Consider the following 22197-nt stretch of genomic DNA (forward strand, 5'->3'; position numbering starts at 1 on the left):
TTAATTTTTATTTGAACAAAGTTTTGTAATATTTGACTAAGTACCAAATAAATAGCCTTAAGTCTGGTTCAGCATCATGCTTACTATTGTATTTGAATTTAAGACAAGAGTAAAGTGGAAATATGTGGTGGACAATGATGGGAAAATTTTTGCAAACTCTCTTGTTGCAAGATGGAAATTCAGTTTTTATTTTTAGCCAAAAATTTATGGCTGTCATTTTTGAATGATACTTACAAATGTCATAAAAATTTTATGACATTTATATGTCAATTAATTTTTAAAAATAAATATCAATCCATCAAACAAGGGAAGTAAAGGATCTGTCAAATGGATTGTGAATCCAATTTAATTTATTGGAAATTTCAGAAAAATATTCATTGAAAGTTACTTCTAAAAATTTTAGATGGTCATTGGTATCTTTCTTGATAGTCTGATCATGACAGCTCATTTTCTAATATGAAATTATATAATGTCACAAAACACACAGTACTGTTCTCAATTGTTTGGTTCTAAATTTTTAGTTTCTTAACCATATTTTTTGATTTGTCCTAAATATTAAATGTATTTGTACTTCTATCCTATAATGATGTGTTGGGTCCATTAATTTTTAAAAAGATGTCTGTTAAGTATGCTAATATTTGTAGCCACATAATATTACTTTTACACTCAGGAAAAAAGGAAGTTCAGTGGAGAAGACAATGGATTCTTTTTTGAGTCCTATTAGATGAATAATAACTATTGGTAAACCACCCAATGTCTCTGTGTTAGAAGTAGAACATACTCCCTGCCATCTCTCTATAGAAAATAGCAAACAATTGAGAGTGAATGGGTCCTGGGCTTATAAACTTTACTATTTGGACAGTGCCACCCAGCACGCTTGAAAGTGACTGTGGCAGTCTTTGGATGCTCACACTTGTTTGTGTGCACTACACTGTTCCCATCTTACATTTGTGTTAAATTTTAAAATACGTCAAACAATGCTGTACAACTCAAAAGAACCAACTAATTTCTTTCCTTCAGAGTATGAATTAGCTTAAAAAAAATGTCTTCTCTTGCTACCTGATGACAAAATAGCATCTTCTTTTCCACTTTACCATCATGCAGATATCTTACAAATACAGTTAAAGTTGCCAGGTATAAACAACAGTGGTCTTATCTAATTGCAACCTGTAAATGTCACTTTTTGGGAACTCTTTCAATATTAACTGATTCAATATCATCAGACCTATCATGTGTCCAACGAGACATTGTATTGTTAGAAGCTTCTTAATGGACTTATCTCCAAATATACACTTGAAAATTCTTGAGACCCTCCCCTCCTTTTTTTCTTTTTTGCAATTTCATAACTAACAACAGTGTCAATATAACTTTCATGTATTGATTGTAAATTTTGAGGCAAAGGATAAAGTGTTAAATTACTATTCATAAGAAATAAAAAAAAATACATATTGCAGCCATGGATATTCATTATCCCCCCAAAATGAAAAAAAATTTAATTAAAAAATTTAACTTATATTCCTTCTTTTCCATACTCATTATAAAACAAATATATCAAACAGCTTTGTGTTTTAATTTTGAATTGTGACCTTTTATTCGTTTCTGGATTGGTGGGTTGAATTAAAAAATTTTGAAATTCTTCATTAACATGCTTTTAAACATTATTTTTTCAGGCACTTCTAGTCTTTATGCAATGATCCATTTGGGCTGTTATAATAAAATAAAATGATTTCTACAGAAATGTCATTTTTATATTCAAAAGCCATTAAATATATAACAATACTGCAGTAGCTACAAATACCTAATGCAAATGTGTAATACTTTACACATGCAAGCACTTATCATGAAGGAAAAATATTTGTAGTATAATTGGACAATTGTTTAGTGTTTAAGGTGCCATTAAAGAGTTTTTAGTGTAAACCCTTTGGTCCATTGAATTAATAAATGGGAACCATTGGCCTAAGAGTTATAAAATCTTAGTGTGGCTAGCCAGTGTTAGACCTTAGAATTGACATCTTCCTTCTTGTGGCACTGGGATAGAATTTTATAGCCTGACAGAAATTTCTTCAATTATAGATTTAACATTCTTCTTCCAACAGGACAGTAATAAACTCCTTAACTGTGTTACACACCTCTGGCTTTACTTTCCCAGAGCGAGGTTTGTTATATCTTCAGAGTCCTAAAAAGTATCCTTGAGAATTTTTCAAGTGGCTTCTCCAGTATTATTGACTTAAATTCCCATCCTAGTGTGTTCTCCCTAGTATTAATTGGTTGAAAACCATTAGTCTACCAGCCTTAAGTAATTTCTAGAAAGGGATATTTACTGAGGTTATATAGTAAGAAGATTTAGTATGAAACCATTCCCCCTACGAGTCTATGTCACCCTTTAAAAAATTATTTATTTTTAACTTACAACATTCAGTTCCACAAACTTTTGAGCTCCAAATTTTCCCCCCTTCCCTCCTTTCCCCCTTTCCCAAGACAGCATGCAATCTGATATGGACTCTACATATACATTCATATTAAACATATTTTCACATTAGTCGTGTTACAGTGGAATGAACCCCGAGAAAGAGTATGCATCTTTAAAAGTGTGTGCGTATGTATGGGTGTGAATTCTTTTTCTTTTTTTTGGATGCTCAGGCTCACACGGCTAGCAAGTATCTGAACTCAGGTCTTCCTGGCTCCAACTCTGGCAATCTATCCACTGGGCCACCTAGCTGCGTCTGTCTGGAAGTGGTCCAAAGATTTCTTCCTTTCAGCCTCAGCAGGGCTTTCACCTTTCACTTCTTGCCCACTTCCCTTGATCACTGAACTTAGTGGAGGCCTTCACTTCCCAAATCCTTTCCTGAGCTTAATATGTCATACCTTGATAGAGCCACAAGTGTGAGATTCAGGAGAGCCCAGCAATACCTGATCTTTCTTTATTACCTGTTTTCTTGCCACCATCACCATTTGGGGCTTTGGTGCTGGTTTAGATCCTGGCTTTCCCATAGGAAGCAGAAACTTACTCACCAAATCTCCTTTCCCTTGTAGTAGCTCATCCCTCAGTATAAACAGACACTTTCCTTGGATTTTTACTTTAACAGAGCATAACCATTTATGCCTCTCTTTACCTTTTTGCCTTTAGAGTCAAAGTATAGCAGGCCAGAACCCACATACTTGGAGGAGCACAGTACAGCAGGTAGACAGAAGGTACATTGCCTGAGTTCTCTAATGCCCATTATCCTGATATCATGCAGCACCTGCTGGTCTTACTAATTGTTAAATGTTTAGCATGACCTCTCCCTGGAGGTTCTTGACTTGGGTTGCTCTTCATTTCCCTCTCCAGTTCCTCCACTGTCTTGTTTCCTCTCACCCTCTGAAGCAATTTCATCTACTTTTTTCCCTCCTCTTGCTAACTCAACACGCATCTTGTCTTTCACAAGATCTTACTCTTTGAGTAAGTGTAATCAGCACACATCAATTTAGAGCTCTTTAAAATTGTTGTTTTTTGGACATATTTGAATGGAAAATGGTGGTGGGGCATTGCAGAATGTTCCAAAATTTTTCTCTTTAAAAATTAATGGAAATAGTATTTTTGCAATACAGATTTTTCCTTTATGAGTAGTTTTCATGGAATGGATTTTGTGCATGTGCGTGTGTGTATGTGTTTGTGTATGTGTTTAAGGTAAGAGCAAAAGAAGGCCAGGGGAAGAGTGACTTTAAAGAGCATCTTAACTTCCTGATAAGTTGCTACTGGTTTATTTAAAAAGGCATATGTATGTATAAACGGTATATATGTATAAAAATAAAAAAAAATGTATGAAAAGGTATATATGTATAAATGTGTATGTTTTTATATATGTGTATAAATGTACATGTGGATTTTAAGTTTGTAACAAGTAACAGACTTACTGAACCTGGGAAGAGTGGTGAATTGGGTTGCCTCACTCAGGTTTACTAGGTCTAGTATCACATATACAAATGAGATAATGAATTCATTGTAATAGCTGAGACAGCCACTAGATGGCACGATTCTCAAACTGTAACTCCGGTATGGGGACTATGGGTACAAGGTGTCAGCTTTTTAACAGGCTGCCATATATACCCACTAGACACTAGAGAGTAATCAAGCCTGTGAATTCCTGAGATGTTTCCTTCACAAAGATGCTGATCTTGTGTTTGCCTTCACCCATTGCTCCTGAGTTTTACCCCAGAAGGTGAGATGCTATACCAAATAATATAAATCCTTACAATTTTCTGGAACCGTTCCTCCCTCTTGAAAGGAGTAATGGAAAGAACCCTGGATGTGGATTAGAAGACCTTGATTCAGATTCCAGATCTGTTACTTCTCACCTGTGTGACCTTGAGTTAGTCACAAGTCCTCTAGGCATCTCTGTCAATGGGAATTTAAGCCCCAGGGGCAGCTTGAATTTGGGGGTTAGGTAGATCTTAGGGAGCTCACCCACTCATCCAGGAACCCTGCTGATCTTTTCATTAAAAATTAGAAGTTTTCATTATAGCCTATGCCTCAGGAGGACTCTAGAGTTCACTGGTTAAGGCCACTCCTTGAGCATTCTGATAGGAGGACAAGTTTTGGATTTATAAGCAAAAGTGAAAGCAACAGCTCAGATTGCTTTACCAGCCAAGTGGAGAAGACCTTTTCTACTTCTCTGTGAGAAGGTAAGCCTTGGGAAGGGGCTGGGAAATAGCATGGGATTTGGGAAGAGTTTTGATGGTTTAGAGGAGCTAGGGGAGGGAACATAGGAAGAAAAGGAGCAGGGATTTGGGGATTTGGGATTGGGAGAGGAGATAGGTCAGTTTAATGTCCAAGATTAGCTAGCTAACTTGTCAGTCTACTTCTTCCTATTTAATAGCTATCTTTCTTTGTACATTACTGAAGGGAATGGTCCTTGTTACAATGATTTTTAGAAAAACTATTCTCCCCATTATTATTACCCTTCCCCTGAATGACTGTCTGGGACTGCACATACTCACCTGTATCCTATATACATGACAAATAGGGTTAGAATTCTGGACCAGCAAGATGTGGATTCAGATCCTATTGCCAGGCATTTACAGGCTGTGTGACCTTATGTCACTTGGCTTCCCTGGGCCTCAGTTTTCTCATCTGAAAAATAAGGTGTTTGGATTTGATAGTCTCTAACGTCCCTTATAGCACTAAATCTATAGTAGTAGTAGATGGGGGCTGCCCTGCTGAGCTCTATCCCAAAACCAAAATGGCACCTTTACTCAGTGTACAGGGGAGCCATAGAGCCTGCCTGAGAAGGCCAGGAGAGCAAGACTGCCCTTTGCTCTATGGGACAACTTTGCCCCAACCACTCTAGTGATTCAATGAGAAGCCATGGAAGGGAGAGAGGCTGGCTGGTTTCCTGGTTGCTCAGACTGAGCCTCAGAGTGTCTGAATCTTAGTGGGGTCATTAGTGATCTGAGGCCTGGGGGAACCTCAGCTTTCCAGGTTAAAAACCTGAATTTTATCTCTATAGGTGAGGAATAATTAGGCCTTGGGGCACTGGTTCAGGCAAAATAAACTCCAAAGAGAGGAATTGCTAAATTAGAAGGACAATTAATTGATTTCAGATTGGAGGTTGTTCCTGTAAGATAACAAATACCAATTCTCAGGAGAGCAAATTACAGATCAGAAAGAAGGTGTTTGGTGAAGAAGGAATTAGGTCAAAGGAAGCAGGAGATTCTTTTAAGAAACACACACACACCAACACACAGACAGACAGACACATTTTATGGATATCTTTTGTGTTTTCATCACCTAGATATACTTGACCTCAAATCTTTCCCTTCTCCACTTTTGGAGAGTAAACCCTTAAGACAAACACTCTGAAAAAAGAAATAAAAAGAGGAAGGAGGGACTAAGTTCATCAAAAACTAATTGAAACAGAAAAATATTCAACACCATATCTCCTGTTTTACACCTGTGAATCCTGACCTCTCCTTTCTCTTTTTCAGGTCAAATGTGATATTCATTATAACATATCAGTCAGGGTTTTTGTTTTGTTTTGTTATTTTGCTTTTTAGTAGTTTTTATTTTTGTTTATTTTGATGTAATTATTATATTCTTGTCAGTGTCTAATGCTGCTCCCACATTCCTAGAAAACTAAAGGATATTTTGGAAACTTAGACTTTTGTCCTAAACCTCTTCCTCTTGGACTCACTCAGAAAAGGGAAAGAGAAGAGGAGGGGTCCAGAATCTATAGATAGCCAATCAGCATCAGCTTGATCAGAGATCACATGGCTTATAGAAACAGCCAATTTGCATGTATGCATGCATGCATGTCTATATGTATGTATATATGTCTCTATATAGATGTATTAAATGCAGTAGATAAAGGACTTTACTTGAAAGGGAGCCAAATCTAAAGATGGGATACGTACAGTAAGGTCAAATCGTTCCTTAGGTACTTACTGTATGGCCGCAGGCAACTTTCAGAGCCATAGTTTCTTCATCTGTTGTACTATGGACTTCACAATGTTGCTGAAAAGAAAGCATTTTTTAAAATCTTCAAACATTATTACAATATGAGCTATTTTGATGAATCTTAGTTCTTTCAGAAGGCCCTGTTGTTAGAATATTCTCCCACATATCCCTGTATCTTCCTGATGAGATTTTGGTGTTGCCCTAATGAAAAACAGATTTATTTTGGCTACTTCATGAGGAACCCTGGGCATCCCTCCGTGAAGTAACAACAGAGAATTATGGGATGCTCAGTCTTCCTTCCCCAATCTAGGACAATCCTGGTTTGCTTTCAAGGTCCAGCTCAATTCACCTGCTATTTACAAAGTTTAAATGAGTGCATTAGATGAGCAAGACACTGTATTAGACTCTATATAAGAGTGTGGGGATGGGAGACTGAGGTATAAGTCCTCCAGGCATTAGAGTCTTGTAATGGGAATATGACTCACAAATCACTCCAAAGAACAAGGTCTTTGTGAATTGTACAACCAACAAACTCATGAGTTCAGAGGATGGGAGATCTTCCCCAGTTAAGATGATCTGGTAAGCCTTCATGGAGGAGGAGATCCTTATTGACCATCCTTGCCCCTGAAATCCCTGACATATACAATCTATGCTACACAGTTCAGGGATGGTTTAGCTGTATGTCTTATCTCCCCAAATGGATTGCCAACTTCTTGTAGGCAGGGAACAGCTCCCATATTTCACTTATAAATCTTCTGCAGGGCTAACCATAGTTATGGGAACATAGGTACAGAATATGTGCTATATAAAAATATATTGATTCAGCATTCATATTTTTATAAATGTCAAAACAAATGCAGATGTGTATTCTCCTTTGTCTCTCCCCCATTCCCAGGCCTGCTACTTTACCACTGTTCAAAGATGGGAGCCACAGCAAGTAAACCTGATGGTGCAGTGAGTATTACTTTCCTCAGTTCCTTGTACTCTGGTGAATAAAAACCATAGATAGAGTCCACAGAGGCATAGAGTGCCTAGGTCTAGAGAGTTAGTCCAAAGTCAGTTTGCTTTTTTCCTCTCTCCATTTGACATCTACATACCTTAGACAGATGGAGGTTAGTCCCACAGAGACAATGGAGCAGTTTCATTTCTGGGTCTCCCCAGATCCTAACAAGGGCCTATTTCCATGGAATTAAGCTTATCAATTCTACTTTATTGGGTCATGTGACAATAATGCAATATTCACAACACCCACGGTGGTTATAAATATGGTGGTATAGTTGTGAATCACAAAATGTAGCAGACTCTCCACATGGAGGGTGGACCCAAAGCCTTTATTCAGATACCAGAAAATGAGTTTCAGAACCAGAAAGGCAATTCCCAGAACCAGAAAGCCAAAGTCATTACTGTAGCCATGAAGTTGATACACATGGTTAATGCAGTGAACACCTACATTCCCAAGCCTTCACAACAGAACAGGCTCCCTCAAGAGGGATTCTCTTCTCTCACTCACAGTAGCCCCTCAGCCTGGTTCTTGGAAGTTCTTAGCAGAAACTCCCAAAGGAAAGGTCTCAGCAGAAGTTGCAGCCTCCAGATGCTCACTGAGAGAAATTCTTCCATTCCCAGCTGAGGCCTTTCCCTAAGTATGCCTTAGCTCCTCCCTATTCTGCCACTTCCTGTTAAGTCTGGTGTTACATACTTCTGTGTTAATTAAATAGCTTAAACAAGGAAACAAAGTGCTAAGTACTTGCTTACTTGCCAATACAAAGGGGCATGGAAGATCTTTAGATTACATTAACATTACAGGTTGGAAATTCTAATGTTCCAATAATAAATTTTTGAGAACAGTTCTATGCTGACCTCTAATAAATTACAAAGATAAAACTCTGAATATATAAAATTTAGCAACCTATCAAACTCTATCCTCAGTTGAATTATGAAGTAAGAGAAAGGGGTTTCTAATGATTTTCCAGATTCTATTTTGTGCTTTTCCCTTTTAAGAACCCCCTTTTGTCCTTTGTGGCTTTTCCTGGATGAGCTAGGGCTCCCCACTAAGGAACCCCACAAAACAGGTAGATCTTCCCCCTTGGCCTTGCCCTCCTCTCTTCTCTGTTATGCACACTTACCCACCCCGTGTGCCATATCCTCACCTCTCAGTGAGCATATCATCTGATCACTTTATCAAATCTAAGATGTTAATGACTGATAATGATTTAATGAGATTCTCTTTTTTTGAAAATATCTTTTGCATTTTAAGTTTGTTAGTACTTTAAGCTAGAGAAATGAGTGGAAGTGGGAGATATCTTGTGAACTCCTTTCTTTCTCCCTCCAAAAAAGGAAATTGCATTATTAATGCAGCTCTTCAGTCTGCTTATGTAAAAAGGCAGTGCTATCTGGCAGTACAGCTAAGTCATTGATTTGTAAACTGTTAAAACTAGAAGGGCCATCAGGAGTCATTTTGTCCAACCCCTTCAGTAGATGGATGAGAAACCCAAGTCCCAGGGAGCAGAAGCAGGGGCACCATGACTATGGAAGGAGGCTCTATGTGACAAATTCCAGAGGAGTACAAAGTGCCATGAAAGAACCATGGATCTTGTTATCATTCATTAGTGTTCCAGTCCTTGTTGATGAATTATAATATTTCCTCATCTCCACACAATCAGTTGTCATCCCACCTTCTCTCTCTGCCTTGCAAATCCAGGCCTGTTCTTTATCTTCCCTGTGACCCTCAATCCTCATGCCCTCCTGTTATCTCCCAAGCCATCACCCCTGCAATGTGCCCTCTCCTCCTTTCCCTATAGAGATCCTTTGGTGAAACAGTTTATTTCAACACTGATCTCTTTTTTAGGGTTTCTTGTCCCCCTGTCCTATCATCCATCTTGCCCTGCCAAGCCTCAGTTTTGTATTACACCCACAGTCTTCTGCCTTTGCTTCATATCTTGCACTGCTGAAAGAAGCTGGAGGAAACCAGAAACTGTGCTGTGTCCACTACAAATTTACATTATGTAGTCTCAACTGAGACCTCACTACAAGACAATCCTCTAGGCAGTGACTTTTAAAAGACTTATGGCCCAGGAAAGGGTAACACAGCAAGCTCTTTTTCTGCCATTTGTAACTTAGAATTAATTAGTTTCTCCCAGATTAGCATGTCAGTCACCTACCTGGACACTAAGGAATAGACCATAAAGCAGTAAAGTTTTGATAGGGGGATAAGAGAAGGAAAGATCTAAAACCATAGTAGGGGAAGACCTGGGCAGCAAGGTCAACATGACAACGCTGGATGTCCATTTTAGGGAGATGAATGGAGCCCATTAAAGAGACATCAGAAAGCACTGAAGATAAATGTTGCTGACCTTATGTCCTTGGCAGTTATCTCTCCTAGTTAGAGAAGTGAGGAGCAGAGGACCATGAAGCCAGAAAGCAATGGTTTCACCCAAATCAACTTCTCCTTCAGGAACATCAAAAGGACTAGATGTGGTTGGTGAATAGTAGATAGAGATAATCACTGGAAAAACCCATATTTAGTGAAGACATAATCTATGACCACTGCTGTGTTAGACACTGTGGAGTTAGCAGACAAGGAGGTCTGATGGGGGAGAAAAGATCAACATACATGGATTAGGACCAAGCCTTCTTAAGTGCTGCCTGTGTGCAGAGCACTCTGTTAGGCACTGGGAAAAGAAGGACAAAAATGAAGGCCTCAGGAAGCTTGCCTTCTGAAAGGAGAGAAAAATGTGCTTTAGCCAGAGGTAGCTTCACATGGTCGGTGGGGCTCTGGACCTAAGATCAGGAAGACCTGGATTCAAATTCTGCTTCAGAAACTTTCTGTGTGACCCTGGTTTAGTCACAACCTATCTGTGCCTCAGTTTCCTCATATGTAAAATGAGGGGCTCAGACTGCAAAGGTCCTTTTTAGCTCTAGATTCCATGAACCTAAGAAGCAAATACCAAATAAATACCAGACAATTTTTTGGGGGGGGATCCATCATAAATGGAAAGTCCAGAAGGCCTCATGAAATAGGTGGCATTTCAGTTCTGCATTGAAGGAGATAAGGGTATCTTTTTTTAAATTTTGCTCTTTGGAGGGGGGAAGGCAGAGCAATTGGGGTTAATTGACTTGCCCAAGGTCACAAGGCTAGTAAGTGTTAAGTGTCTAAAGTAGGATGTGAACTCAGGTCCTCCTGACTCCAGGGCCAGTAATTTATTCACTGCACCACCTAGTTGCAAGATAAGGGTTTCTAAAACTTGGTGGTGAGAGCAGAGTACATTTCAGACATGGAAGACAGCCTATAGACCCAGAGGGGACAAATGTGACTTTGGTTCCCTCCCCTCATATGTGGAAGTTTTTAAGCCCATCTCTGGAAGAAACTGATTTCCCCTAAATTATGTACTTTGCCTGTACTTTGGGAAAACAGCCCACAGTTGGAGGCGGTGCCTCAAACATTATAATTAAATGACAATAACCACATAGTAAGTACTGGAACAAAACAGACAACTAGTTATAACTTGGTATCTTTCCCACTAATCTGTAACTCATCAAGTTAGTAGTTCACACTCATGGAATGCTTTAGGTTTTACAAAGTATTTTAGAGATTTTACCTCATTTTCTTCTCACAAGAGCCCAGGGAGGTGGATGTTGTTTTTATCTCCATTTTTCAGATGAGGAGACTAAGATAGATAGAGGTTAAGTGACTCACTCAGGGTAACCCAGCTAGTAAGTATCTGAGGCTGGCTTTAGTCTCAAGTCTTCCTGAATCCCAGACAATGCTTTTATCAGCTTTTCCTGACTTCAGTTCTAGTACTTTATCTCCTGGGCTTAGTGATTCTAATCTTTAATTTGTTTTTTAATTTCCAGACCATGTGGAACGTTTCTTTATAACTCAGCCCATTTCTGTTTATATTTAGTCAAAAGTCAGCCCTAGAGGTCTACACAGTTTTAAGGTTCTGAGGTTTATAGGCTAAGTAGGCAAGTAAAGCCCAGTCATTTCTACCAGCTTCCCTCCTGTAGTGGCCCTCCCTAAGCCTTCCTTATTACTCATATGATGGGGTTTTCAATCAGGCCAATTTATCCCCACAGGACCCTGATGACAGTAAGAGCTATCAGCCTGATAATGCCCTGAGGATTGTCCTGGTTGGGAAAACTGGAAATGGAAAAAGTGCAACAGGGAATACCATTCTTGGGGAAAAAATCTTTAAATCTGAAATTGCATCTGGCTCAGTGACCAGGAAATGTGAAAGGAGAGTCAAGGAACGGGGGTGCAAGGAAAACCTTGTGGTCGTGGACACACCTGGGCTGTTTGACACAAAGGAAAGCCTGTGGACCACTTGCGAGGAGATCAGTCGCTGTGTTATCCTTTCCTCTCCTGGGCCACATGCCATCGTTCTGGTTCTGCAGCTAGGGCGCTACACAGATGAAGAGCAACAATCGGTCGGCTGGATCAAGGGCCTCTTTGGGCCTGATGTCAGAAAGTACATGGTGGTCTTGTTTACTCGGAAAGATGATCTGGATGGTCGGACACTGGATGAGTTTTTGGAAGGTTCTTGTACGAACCTCAAATCCCTCACTAAAGAGTGTCAAGGGCGATACTGTGCATTCAATAACAAAGCCCAGGGCACTGAAAAAAAAGCCCAAGTGGAAGAGCTGATGGATATAATAGAGAAAATGAGGCAGGATAATAAGGGGGCATATTTTTCAGATGACATATACAAGAAAACTGAGGAAAAACTGAACAAAACAATAGAAAACTTGAAGGCAGCGTATGCTCAGCATTTAAAAAATGACATCCGTGATGCGGAAGAAGAGTATAATAAGAAGCAAAACCCCACGGATGATGACAAAAGGATAAAAGAGTCTAAAATAAGAGAGCTACAGGAAAAACATGATGCAAATTTGAAAAATGTAAGAGCAAAGGCAGAGCAAGAGACAAGCGTAGTGACAGAAATAGCAAATCTAATTAAAAGTATTTTTACTAGTATTTCAGATTTCTTCCCAAAGTTCAAATAGAAGCTGTAAATAAAATGAATCTATTTTCTTTTGTGCATAGCTCTCCCTGATTTTATGTAAACTTTATCTATACAGAATAGGTCCTTACTTCCTTGTATCACTCAAAGATAAGGTTTTTTTCAAGCCATGATGCACTAGATGTGGAGGGATGGAGCTCCATCCAGTGATGTGCCACATTATAGCTCCCAGAATGCAACTGCCCTCTTCTTTTACTTTACTAATCATGTGTCTAGAGACCTGGGTCCCAAGTGTAAGCCTCCTCAAATCCTCCATGTAAGTAGATGCGTAATAAATTACAACTACATGTAAATGTTTAAGTTAGTAGAGTCAGAGGCTCTCTGGGCATGGCAGAGAAGTCTGAGGTCTGAGGAAGACCAGAAATTAGTGGATGATATTCTCATTTATTTCCTGGTTTTTATGCTTATTTCATCAAAAAATTTTTTCAAAGCTTTTTTATTCCTGACTCTCCAGGGCCTGATTATTAGTCCCAGAGTCTATAGAAATCTTTCTTGTCTATGATTAATTCTATGTCCCTTTTGTACATTTAAAATATTTTTTTCATTTCTCCTAAATACCCAGTCTCACTTTTCACTTTCATCTTGTCTACTGCTTTGCCCAATGCAGAATGGAAGCTCCTGGAAAGTACGGATTATTTCCTTCATTTTACTTGTATCTCCAGTGCCAGCAGTATCTGTTGTTGCTTGTTGTTTAGTCATTTTTGATTGTCTCCATCTCTTCATGAGACCATTTGAGGTTTCTTGGCAACTATCCTGGACTGATTTGGCATTTCCTTTTCCAATTCATTTTAAACATGAGAAAACTAAGGCAAACCATGTTACCTGACTAGTCTGGGATCACACAGGTGGTAAGTGTCAGAAGCTGTATTTGAACTCAGGAAGTTGTTGTACCATGTAGAGAAAAGAACCTATGGGATTTTCTCTGACTTGACAGTTTTTGTAGATTTTAACCATTCCTCCTAGCCCTTCTCATGAGATGTCTTAAAAGGCACAGGCTTTTGGTCACTTATGTCACTGAGAAGCCTCAGGTGCTGAGAACATGAGAAGAGAAATCAGAACCTGCTCTCTCTCTCACCCTCATCAGGAAACATATTTTTTTTTGATTGATCTAGATATAGAAACCAAAGACTACCCCATTGATTTGGGTGGAGTGTCTGCTGAATGAAACTCAGAGGCTAGAGTTGAGAGCCAACCTTTTCTAAACTATGGAAGCTTTATGAGATCAAGCAGACAGGTCTCCAAGAAGGCACACATCCTTTTTTTTTTCTTTTAATTTTTTTGGTCTTTATTAATTTGTTTACAAGATTCAGTTCTACAATTCCTTGAGTTTCAAATTTTTCTCCCCCTCCTTCCCCTTCCCCCCATGGCAGCATACAATCAGGTATAGGATCTGCAAATACTTTCACATTAGACATCAGTTGGGTTATAAAGAAGGATTGTATCAGATGGAATGAACGATGGCAAAGAGGAAACAAAACCAAACAAGAAAAAGACATAGAGCAGGTAGTTTGCTTCAATCTGCATTCAAACTTTGTTCTTTCTAGCACACATCCTTTCTGAACTTCAGATTTCTCCTCTGCACCTTCTCCTCAAGCCTCTGAATGGCCCAGATAGTACATCTCACTTTCATTTATGCAGTCCTGTTTTGCACCTGAGTGTCAGGAAGGTCAGAAGTATGGCCTAATGGGGCAGTGTAGTGGGGAGGAGCAGGAGAGAGAGACAGAGACACAGAGAGAGAGACAGAGAGAGAGACAGAGAGAGAGACAGAGACAGAGAGAGAGACAGAGAAAGAGAGAGGGAGAGGGAGAGGGAAAGAGAAAGAATTCTTCCCTCTGGGGACCATGGAAGAAACTTAGGCATCACCAAGTCACCTAAGTCTGCTTTGGGGCTCCCAGTCTCCCTTTGTGTACCTTTTATCTTCCTTGATGCTACTGTTATCTTGCATATCCTCCTTCTTCTCCTCCCACTCCCTTTTTGCCCCCAATGCACTAATTCATTGTTGGTGGAATTGTGAAATGATTCAACAATTTTAGAGAACAATCTGGAATTATATGCAAAGAATTATTAAACTACATATACTCTTTAACCCGGCAATATTCCTACTTGGTCTATTTCCAAAGATGATTAGGGAAAAAGGAAAAAAAATCCTATATGGTCTAAAATGTTTATACTAGCTCTCTTTTTGGTGGCAAAGAGCTGGAAATTTCAGGAATGCTCCTCAATTGGGAAATGGCTGAATAAATTGTGCTATATGATTGTGATGGAATACTACAGTGCTATAAGAAATGATGAGCTTAATGATTTTAGAAAACACATGGAAAGCCTTGCATGAAATAATGGAGTGAAATGACCAGAACCAAGAGAACATTGCTTATAGTAACAGCAAGATTGTTTTAAGAACAAATTTGAGTGAATAAGTCATTTTGTGTGTTATAAATGCCCAAATTAACTATAAAGAACATATAAAGAAAGATGCCATCTGCATGTGGAAAAAGAACTGATAAACAGAAGTATGTAGAAAATAATTTTGCATATATATATATATATATATATATATATATATATATATATAATATACACATTTTTGCCTAATGGTAGTCATCTCTAGGGTGGGGGGAGAGAAAAGAAGAAAAGGAAAGAAGCTCACATGGTAATTTTGTTGTACATTTTAAAGGAATAGAAAGTTGTGCATGGTAGATTTGCAGTTTCCTGTACACTCATCTTTATTATTGCTATGTTATGGAAATGCTTGTTTTATTCCACAAATTAAAAATAAAAGCTCTCAATGCCCTTTAAATCTTTGGCCTACTTTCTGAGTTCCTTTTCTGGACAGGTTCCATTCTCTGTGCTTCCCTGCTCCCTGTCTGTGCATGGAAGCCCTCCCTCAGTCTTTCACCAAAGGGGACTTGGATTTTGGTACCTGCTGTGCTCCACCTGGGAGAGTTGGGGCAAAGAAATCTCTCCCACCCTGAGCTTCAGCTCCTTCTTCTGTAAAAGCAGGGGTTGCACTAGATAACTCTAAGATCCCTTCCAGCTCTAACATTTGGAATTTTCCTGACCATACTCCAACTCAAAGGCACAGCCCCTGGCCAGCTTGGACTAGAAGGAAAGTAGCTGAGCTTTGGTGGGCAAGGGAGCAGTGGGAGGGACACCCAGCCTTGGGTCAGGAGCTCAGCAGCTGTGGTAGGAGAGGTGAGCAGAAGCCAGATCTTTGTCCCCTTTGGATCTACCTGACTGCTGGCCTAGAGCAATAGGAAGGGACTCTGTGGTTAGTAAACTCCCCTCTGAGGCTTATTCTGTCAGTCAACGGCCAATTCTGACCAATTCCCTGAAGGAACCAGATCCTCCATTCACAAAGGACATAGGGTTGGGTCAAAGAGAGAGAGAAAAGCTGGGATGTCCCAGAGTTTTTGTGTTGATGGAACTAGGTGGACTTTAGTAACATTTAACATTTTAGAGATCTTGGGGTCTCGGTTTTATGTTTGTTAAAAGGCAAAAACAGACTCATCAAGAGTGATTCCCATTTGGCTATGAGTCTAGCAGGGCCAGCTTTACACATAAAGAGAGAGGTGTTCTGTCAGAATCCATGATTTCAGGGGCTCTGGAACTTCCCTAGCCCTACAAGTTCTTTCCATTAATAATGAACAAAGTCTCCATTCAGTCCTCCATACAGCTGTCTAATTGATATTCCTAACACAGAGATCCAACCATGTCATGCCTGTACTCAAACATCTTTAGTGGCTCCCTATTACCTCTAACAAACTCCTCTGTTTTACAGGTGAGGAGACACTGAGAGAGGTTAAGCTACTTGCCTTGTAACACATAGCTAATAAGTGCCTGCTCTAGGATTTGAACCTCCATCTCTCATCTGATAAGGTATTATACATTAGTGGGTTAACCGTACTGGGCGTTTTCATTTTAAAAGAGTATAATTATTACCCAACAGAATGAATCAATTGCCATTGAAAGTTAGGCACCTATTAATGGAACAGAGGATCACAGAGCAAGAGGGATTTTGAGAAATTATTTAGCACAAATTACAGAGGAGGAAAGAGATGGATAGAAAGATTGACTTCTTCAAGGTCCTATAGGACTAGAGGCAAAGTCTCCTAACTCCCATTTCAGTGTACTTCCTATTATGCAGAATGGCCTCAGTCCATGAAACATCCAAAGCTGACTGTTGACCATACTCACTGTTTTTACCCTGCCCTAGGTCTGTCCAGATCTGTCTATAATGCCAAGAGTAATGACTCACCCAAAGTTTCCACTATTTATTTAAATCTTTTTGTTTCTGTGGCTGTTTCAGGTAAACATGAGAGAAAGAAAAGTGGCAAAAGATGAAGAAAATCCCTATGGTAAGGACTGTCTTTGAAAGAACCCAAATGCCCACTGTCTGCTAGAATTTTAGGTGGCAGAAAACTTGTAGGCTGGGTACTATGCTCCCCCCTCCCGGCCCAAGATGTAAAGGCTGTCAGAAATACTTACTGCTTTGTAGAGGAGGAGCACGGTTCCCTGTCAGCTCAGATGTTTGAGAGATATTCAAGGTTAGTAGCAGGACCACCATCTAAACTGGTCTTAGCAGTAAGTAGCAAGGTTTAGCCTTCGGGGTTTGCCAACACTTATCCACATTACCTTATTTGATCCGTATGCCAATCTTGTAATGTAGGTGTTATTGGTATCCTCCTTTTTTGCAAATAAGGAACCTGATGCTGAGAGTCTTTAAGGGAATTGCCCAGGTCATAGACATAGTCATTCCTTGAGGAAGGATTCAAACTCAGGTCTTCCTGGCTCCACAAAGAGCTCATTGTGTCACTCAGCTGCCTCTGTCAAGTATTATCTCTTTTTATTAATAGTAAAGTAATATTTAATGCAAATTCACAATGAATCTAACGATCAAGGTACATATCTACAGACTCAAAGGATGTAAGAGCTGGAGGGACCCCAGAGATCATTCAGGACAGGTAAATTCACCAAAGCTCAGAGAGGAGAAGGGATTCAATATTGGAGGTTGTACAGGGTGTTAGTGGAAGAGCTAGGTCTAGAGCCCAGGTCAGATCATGGAACATTGCTGAAGGGGGCAAGCCTGAATGGCAAGGGCAATTCTGGGTCTCTGACTGAGGGGACTGAGAAGGGGGTAGAGGAGCCAATTCTGAGGGCTATGTCTCACAATGCATGTTCTTTTGTTAATTTTTTTCTTTTTCTTTGTTAAATGGAAAAACTAAGCCCCAGAGGGGACCCAGATCATCCTGAACAAGTAGATTTGAGTTCCTAATAACAGTGTTTGCTCCCTGCAGATTCAGGAGAGGAGAGGCAGCCGCTTCGAGAGCCCAAGCTGAGGCTAATCCTGGTGGGGAAAACAGGAAGTGGGAGAAGTGCGACAGGAAACAGTATTCTTGGGGACAATGTGTTTGTATCCAAGCTTGGGGCAGTGCCAGTGACGAAGGTGTGCAGCAAGGGGAGCCGGAGCTGGGGTAGAGAAGAAATTGAAATCATTGACACTCCTGATATCTTTAGCTTAGAAGTGTCTACTGAAGGTCTAATTTCTCAAGAAATCTTTCGATGTTACTCCCTCTCCTCCCCGGGGCCCCACGCACTGGTCCTGGTGACCCAGCTAGGTCGTCACACTAAGGAGGACCAGGAAGCCATGAAGAAGGTGAAGGAGATCTTTGGGAATAATGTCATGAAGCACACAGTCATCCTTTTCACCCGCAAGGAAGATCTTGGTGGGGAGTCCCTGCAGGAGTACATCAAGTTCACTAATAACAAAGCCCTGAAAGAGCTGGTTGCACAGTGTGGGGGCCGGGTCTGTGCCTTCAACAATCGGGCCACAGGGAGGGAGCAGGAAGAGCAAGTGAAGCAGCTGATAGAGATAGTGGAGAGCCTGGTACAGAACAACAGGGGCAAACACTATACTAATGAGATATACAGCCTAGTGGAAGAGCTCCAATGGGCCAGCCCAGAGGAGAAGTTCAGAAAATTTGGGGAGAAGCTGGTTGAGTTTGAGGGAAAGAATAAGAAGTACCTGAGGTCCCCATGGGCAATAGCTTTCCTGAGGCTCAGAGCTTTGTATGAATTGAGAAAATCTCACCCAAAACTATGGAGAGTCAGCGCTGTCACCTTTGGCATCTTCTTCTTGTGGCTAGTGATCCCCAGCAGTTTTTATGACTGGTTGGGCACCAGCAGTCTTTTTAGTGGCTGGTTGGGCACTACCAGTCATGAATAGCTGCTACTGTTTACCATCTTTATTAGTCACCAGGGGCAATTGGTGAAAAACAATGTCTTCTGAATTTCATCACCTCATGGTTACCTATCACCCTGCTTAATTAAGCCTGTCTAATGCATAGCTTGAAAAGTCTAACTCATGTCTCATCTCCTTCAGGAAATCTTTCCAGCCAATGCCAGCTCTCATGGTAAAGGAAGCTTAGTGCTTTTAAAATAGCAATGGATTCATAGTCAGATGACTCAGGTTCAAAATCTAGTTCTGTCCCTCATGTCTATCTGAATTTGGATACAGCCATTTAATTTCTATTGGTCTCAGTTTCCTCATTGATCAAATGGAGGTGGGTGGATTAGATGGTTTTTAAGGTCGTTCCTAGCTCTAACTCTATGAAATCCCTTCCCTGACTTCCTTTCTTACATAGACCTAGCTGATGAAGCTTTGTTTCATGCTGCCTGGTTCCACAGGCATCTGACGTTCAAAATCCAACATTAGTCTCTGCTAGGTTAGGAATGACGCCTTCACCCATAGCTACAATTGCCCACATTTGGACAGCACTTGAAGGTCTCCTCACAACTTGGTGAGGCAGGAAGCATGAGTGTATCATCCCTATTTTTTAGATGAGGAAAAGACTCAGAGAAGTCCATGTGCTCCCAGTAACAGAGATGCAGATGTCGGAGCCAGATCTTCCAACTGCAGATGCAGAATGTTCTTTCCACTTCCCAAGTTGCTTCTCCTCCTCTATTGTCCCACAGGCCCCAGAACAGGTTAAGCATGTAGGAAGCAGGCAACAAATACTGGTAGGACTTAACAGAATCTAATTATTTCTATAAAGGAACATATGTAATCTCTTGTCTGATCATTATTAAAGGGAACTGATGATTGTGGACACAAATCCCATGCATTTTATAATCACTGGAAGTCATTTATTGCATCTAGCTTTGTAAACTCTGGCAATTCTTATCCCAAATCCCACTTTCACTAATGAGTTGTGTCTGTGGAGGTGAGGGGAGCTGTGTCTCTTCCTCAGAGGAGAGATCTCAACCCTGAGGGATTGAAGGAGTGTCTTTCTCTAATGTTATTGGCTCAAGCGTCCATTGCAGTGTCCACTCCCCATTATCAATGGTCAGTTACAGTCATTATATTTCTTATATTATAGATGGCCTTTAGTGATTAGTGCTTCACTATCATTTAACAAATTAATAGCAGTTAACTTTTATGAAGAGATATTTACTGAGAAGATATAGCAAGGGCAGAAGTTACAATAACTTCCCAATAACTGGGGAACATATTCTTCCCTATAATAGCTCTGTTCTTGGGGAGAGTGGGCTTAACCTCAAAATAGTTTCTACCAAATATTTTCACCACTAAGTTCACTTATAAATGTGGAAGCCAATGGATGAATCATGGTCACTTCCTTTGCTGCATTAGATCAACTGCTATGTCAATCAAGCACTTGTCACTCAAGACTCTGATCCCCATCAGTTTCAGCTGTCTACAGAATATGACATGAACTCCAGCTCCCAGACCTTTGGTGCCTCCCTCTCCCAGCATTTCAAAGTTCACAAGGTTGCACCTACTCTGAAACTCCTTCACCCAAGAGCAAGAAAGGACAAAGTGGCAAAGATTATGAGCCCCAAAAGACCAGGTGAGGAGCTAGGTAGCTGGCAGAAGGAAGCTACTGTTCCTATTGCTATGCCTTCTCTTGGGAATAGTAGGGCCACGCACTCAGCTTCATGGATCAGAGATGGGGTAAGATCTCTCTCCTATGTAGAGGAGGCTCATTGCAGCTCATCCTACTTGTTCACCACCAAGACAAGGAAAAAGGATGAGCTGCCCTTTCAGCAGTCTTTGTATGTACTCTCCTACCTACCTCAGTGGCATATCAAAAATCAGTCTCTTTACCTGATCGTTAATGAGTCAGAAATAGAATACTTGGATATTCTCCAAAATCGTTTCGGAAATTAGCTCGTGCTGAGCATGCTGAGGGACTGGGCTCTCACTGGCCCATCCACCACTACAAAACCATCAATAGTCTTCTATCCTAAGAGATGTAAATTCAAATCTATCTCTTTCCAAGTGCTGTTGACACGTATTCCTTCTATATGTGTTCTCTATGTGCATTCAATCTTCCTGCTGAGACTGCATATGTCTGTTGGAGAGTGTACCCCAGGTTTATGGACAATATTATGTTTTGTTGCTACTTTTGTTACAAGCCATTTAATTAAATACCTTTGCTTTGAACTTATTAGATCATCTAACCGACTAATAAAGGTAAACTTATGGTGGTGGTGGTAGTGGGGTCATGACATATACTTTTGGAGGTGTAGACCTACAAAGTAAGAGGGATGTGGGTTAGGCAGTTGCTGTGAGCTGGCAAGTGTTACCATGCTTTGCATCAGCTTTTATTGTTGTTAGCATTGGGGCATCCAGAGACAACAAATTCAGTGCTGATCGCATGTTTTTGTAAATTGTACACACACACACACACACACACATATTTATCTATGTGTGGATGTCTATATACATACTGCATAAAATGTGTATCACAAGGATCGTAAAAAAAATTCAGACATGTAAATGAGCAAGTCCATTACTAAGATGGTGAGATGCTGCTTAGCACAGAAGATAGCTTTCCTTAGGGAATGACAAGTCATACATTTGATTTAGGAATATTTTGAATGAAAAAACAGTGAATTAAAAAAATAAGCTAAAGAAATGGTCTCATAGCTTTTGGGAAACTCAATGAAATGTTTTAAAGATCATATCATTTTACTTAATAAAGTTTTGTTTCTTTATTTTTAAGTAAAAAAAAAAACTTGACCCCTGAAATCACTATTTTTAAAATTCAATAAAGTGTTTTAATTCAATAAAAGTGTTCATTTTATTCAATCAGCTTCTCTCTCTCTCTCTCTCTCTCTTTTAAGCAGTTGGGGCTAAGTAACTTGCTCAAGGTTACACGGCCAGGTGTTTCTGGGTAGATGCTAAGTGTCTGAGCCTGGATTCAATCCCCCAGGTCATCCCAACTCTGGGGCTGGTGCTCTTACTCGCTGTGCTACCTGGCTGCCCCAAAGTCAGCTTCTCTTAGTCTTGGGTAGATCCAACACACTAAGTAGATCTGTCAATCTGTGGATGGACAAAAACATTTGCATATGTACTCTTTGTTTCTTCACGACAATGAACAAAAATGATATTTTATATAATTAGCTAATTTATTTTTAGTTTTCAACATTCACCATAAGATTTTGAGTTTTAAATTTTCACCATTCTCTCCTCTCCCCTCCCTAAGATGGCATGCAATCTAATATAGGCTCTAGTTACACATTCATATTAAACATTTTCACAATAGTCATGATGTAAAGAAGAATTAGAACTAATGGGAGGAACCATGAGAAAGAAGAAACAAAACCAAATAATAAAAGGAGAACAAATAGTATGCTTCCATTTACATTCAGACTCAAAAGATTTTTCTCTGGATGTGGACAACATTTTTTAACATGAGTCTTTTGGGGTTGTATTGCTGGGAAAAG

The 22197-nt window shown here is 40.0% G+C and overlaps 1 protein-coding gene across 3 annotated transcripts; it reads left to right on the forward strand.

The window, feature by feature from the left end:
* Window positions 1-4529: 4529 nt before the first annotated feature.
* LOC138157755 (GTPase IMAP family member 1-like) lies at window positions 4530-21520 on the forward strand. Of its 3 annotated transcripts, none has more exons than XM_069083531.1 (4): window positions 4530-4662; window positions 7329-7387; window positions 16757-16805; window positions 17745-21520. In XM_069083531.1, the coding sequence occupies exons 2-4, from the start codon at window positions 7355-7357 to the stop codon at window positions 18671-18673; spliced, it is 1011 nt and encodes a 336-aa protein (XP_068939632.1). In that variant the 5' UTR covers window positions 4530-4662; window positions 7329-7354; the 3' UTR covers window positions 18674-21520. The 3 variants fall into 3 exon arrangements, with proteins under 3 accessions (XP_068939632.1, XP_068939647.1, XP_068939636.1); XM_069083535.1 differs by lacking the exon at window positions 4530-4662 and adding an exon at window positions 16229-16326 and having other exon boundaries at window positions 7327-7387; XM_069083546.1 differs by lacking the exons at window positions 16757-16805; window positions 17745-21520 and adding an exon at window positions 11507-15004.
* Window positions 21521-22197: the final 677 nt, after the last annotated feature.

Source organism: Petaurus breviceps, unplaced genomic scaffold (genome assembly GCF_028583685.1).
Source record: "Petaurus breviceps papuanus isolate PSGF00001 unplaced genomic scaffold, PetGlider_PUasm1.0 115, whole genome shotgun sequence".
In the NCBI taxonomy this organism is placed as follows: domain Eukaryota; kingdom Metazoa; phylum Chordata; class Mammalia; order Diprotodontia; family Petauridae; genus Petaurus; species Petaurus breviceps.

Coding starts and splice junctions, on each gene's coding strand:
- LOC138157755 (XM_069083531.1), top strand. CDS start 7,355: ATGGGAGCCACAGCAAGTAAACCTGATGGTGCA. Junction 7,388..16,756: donor CAAGTAAACCTGATGGTGCA/GTGAGTATTACT, acceptor TGGCTGTTTCAG/GTAAACATGAGAGAAAGAAA. Junction 16,806..17,744: donor AGATGAAGAAAATCCCTATG/GTAAGGACTGTC, acceptor TGCTCCCTGCAG/ATTCAGGAGAGGAGAGGCAG.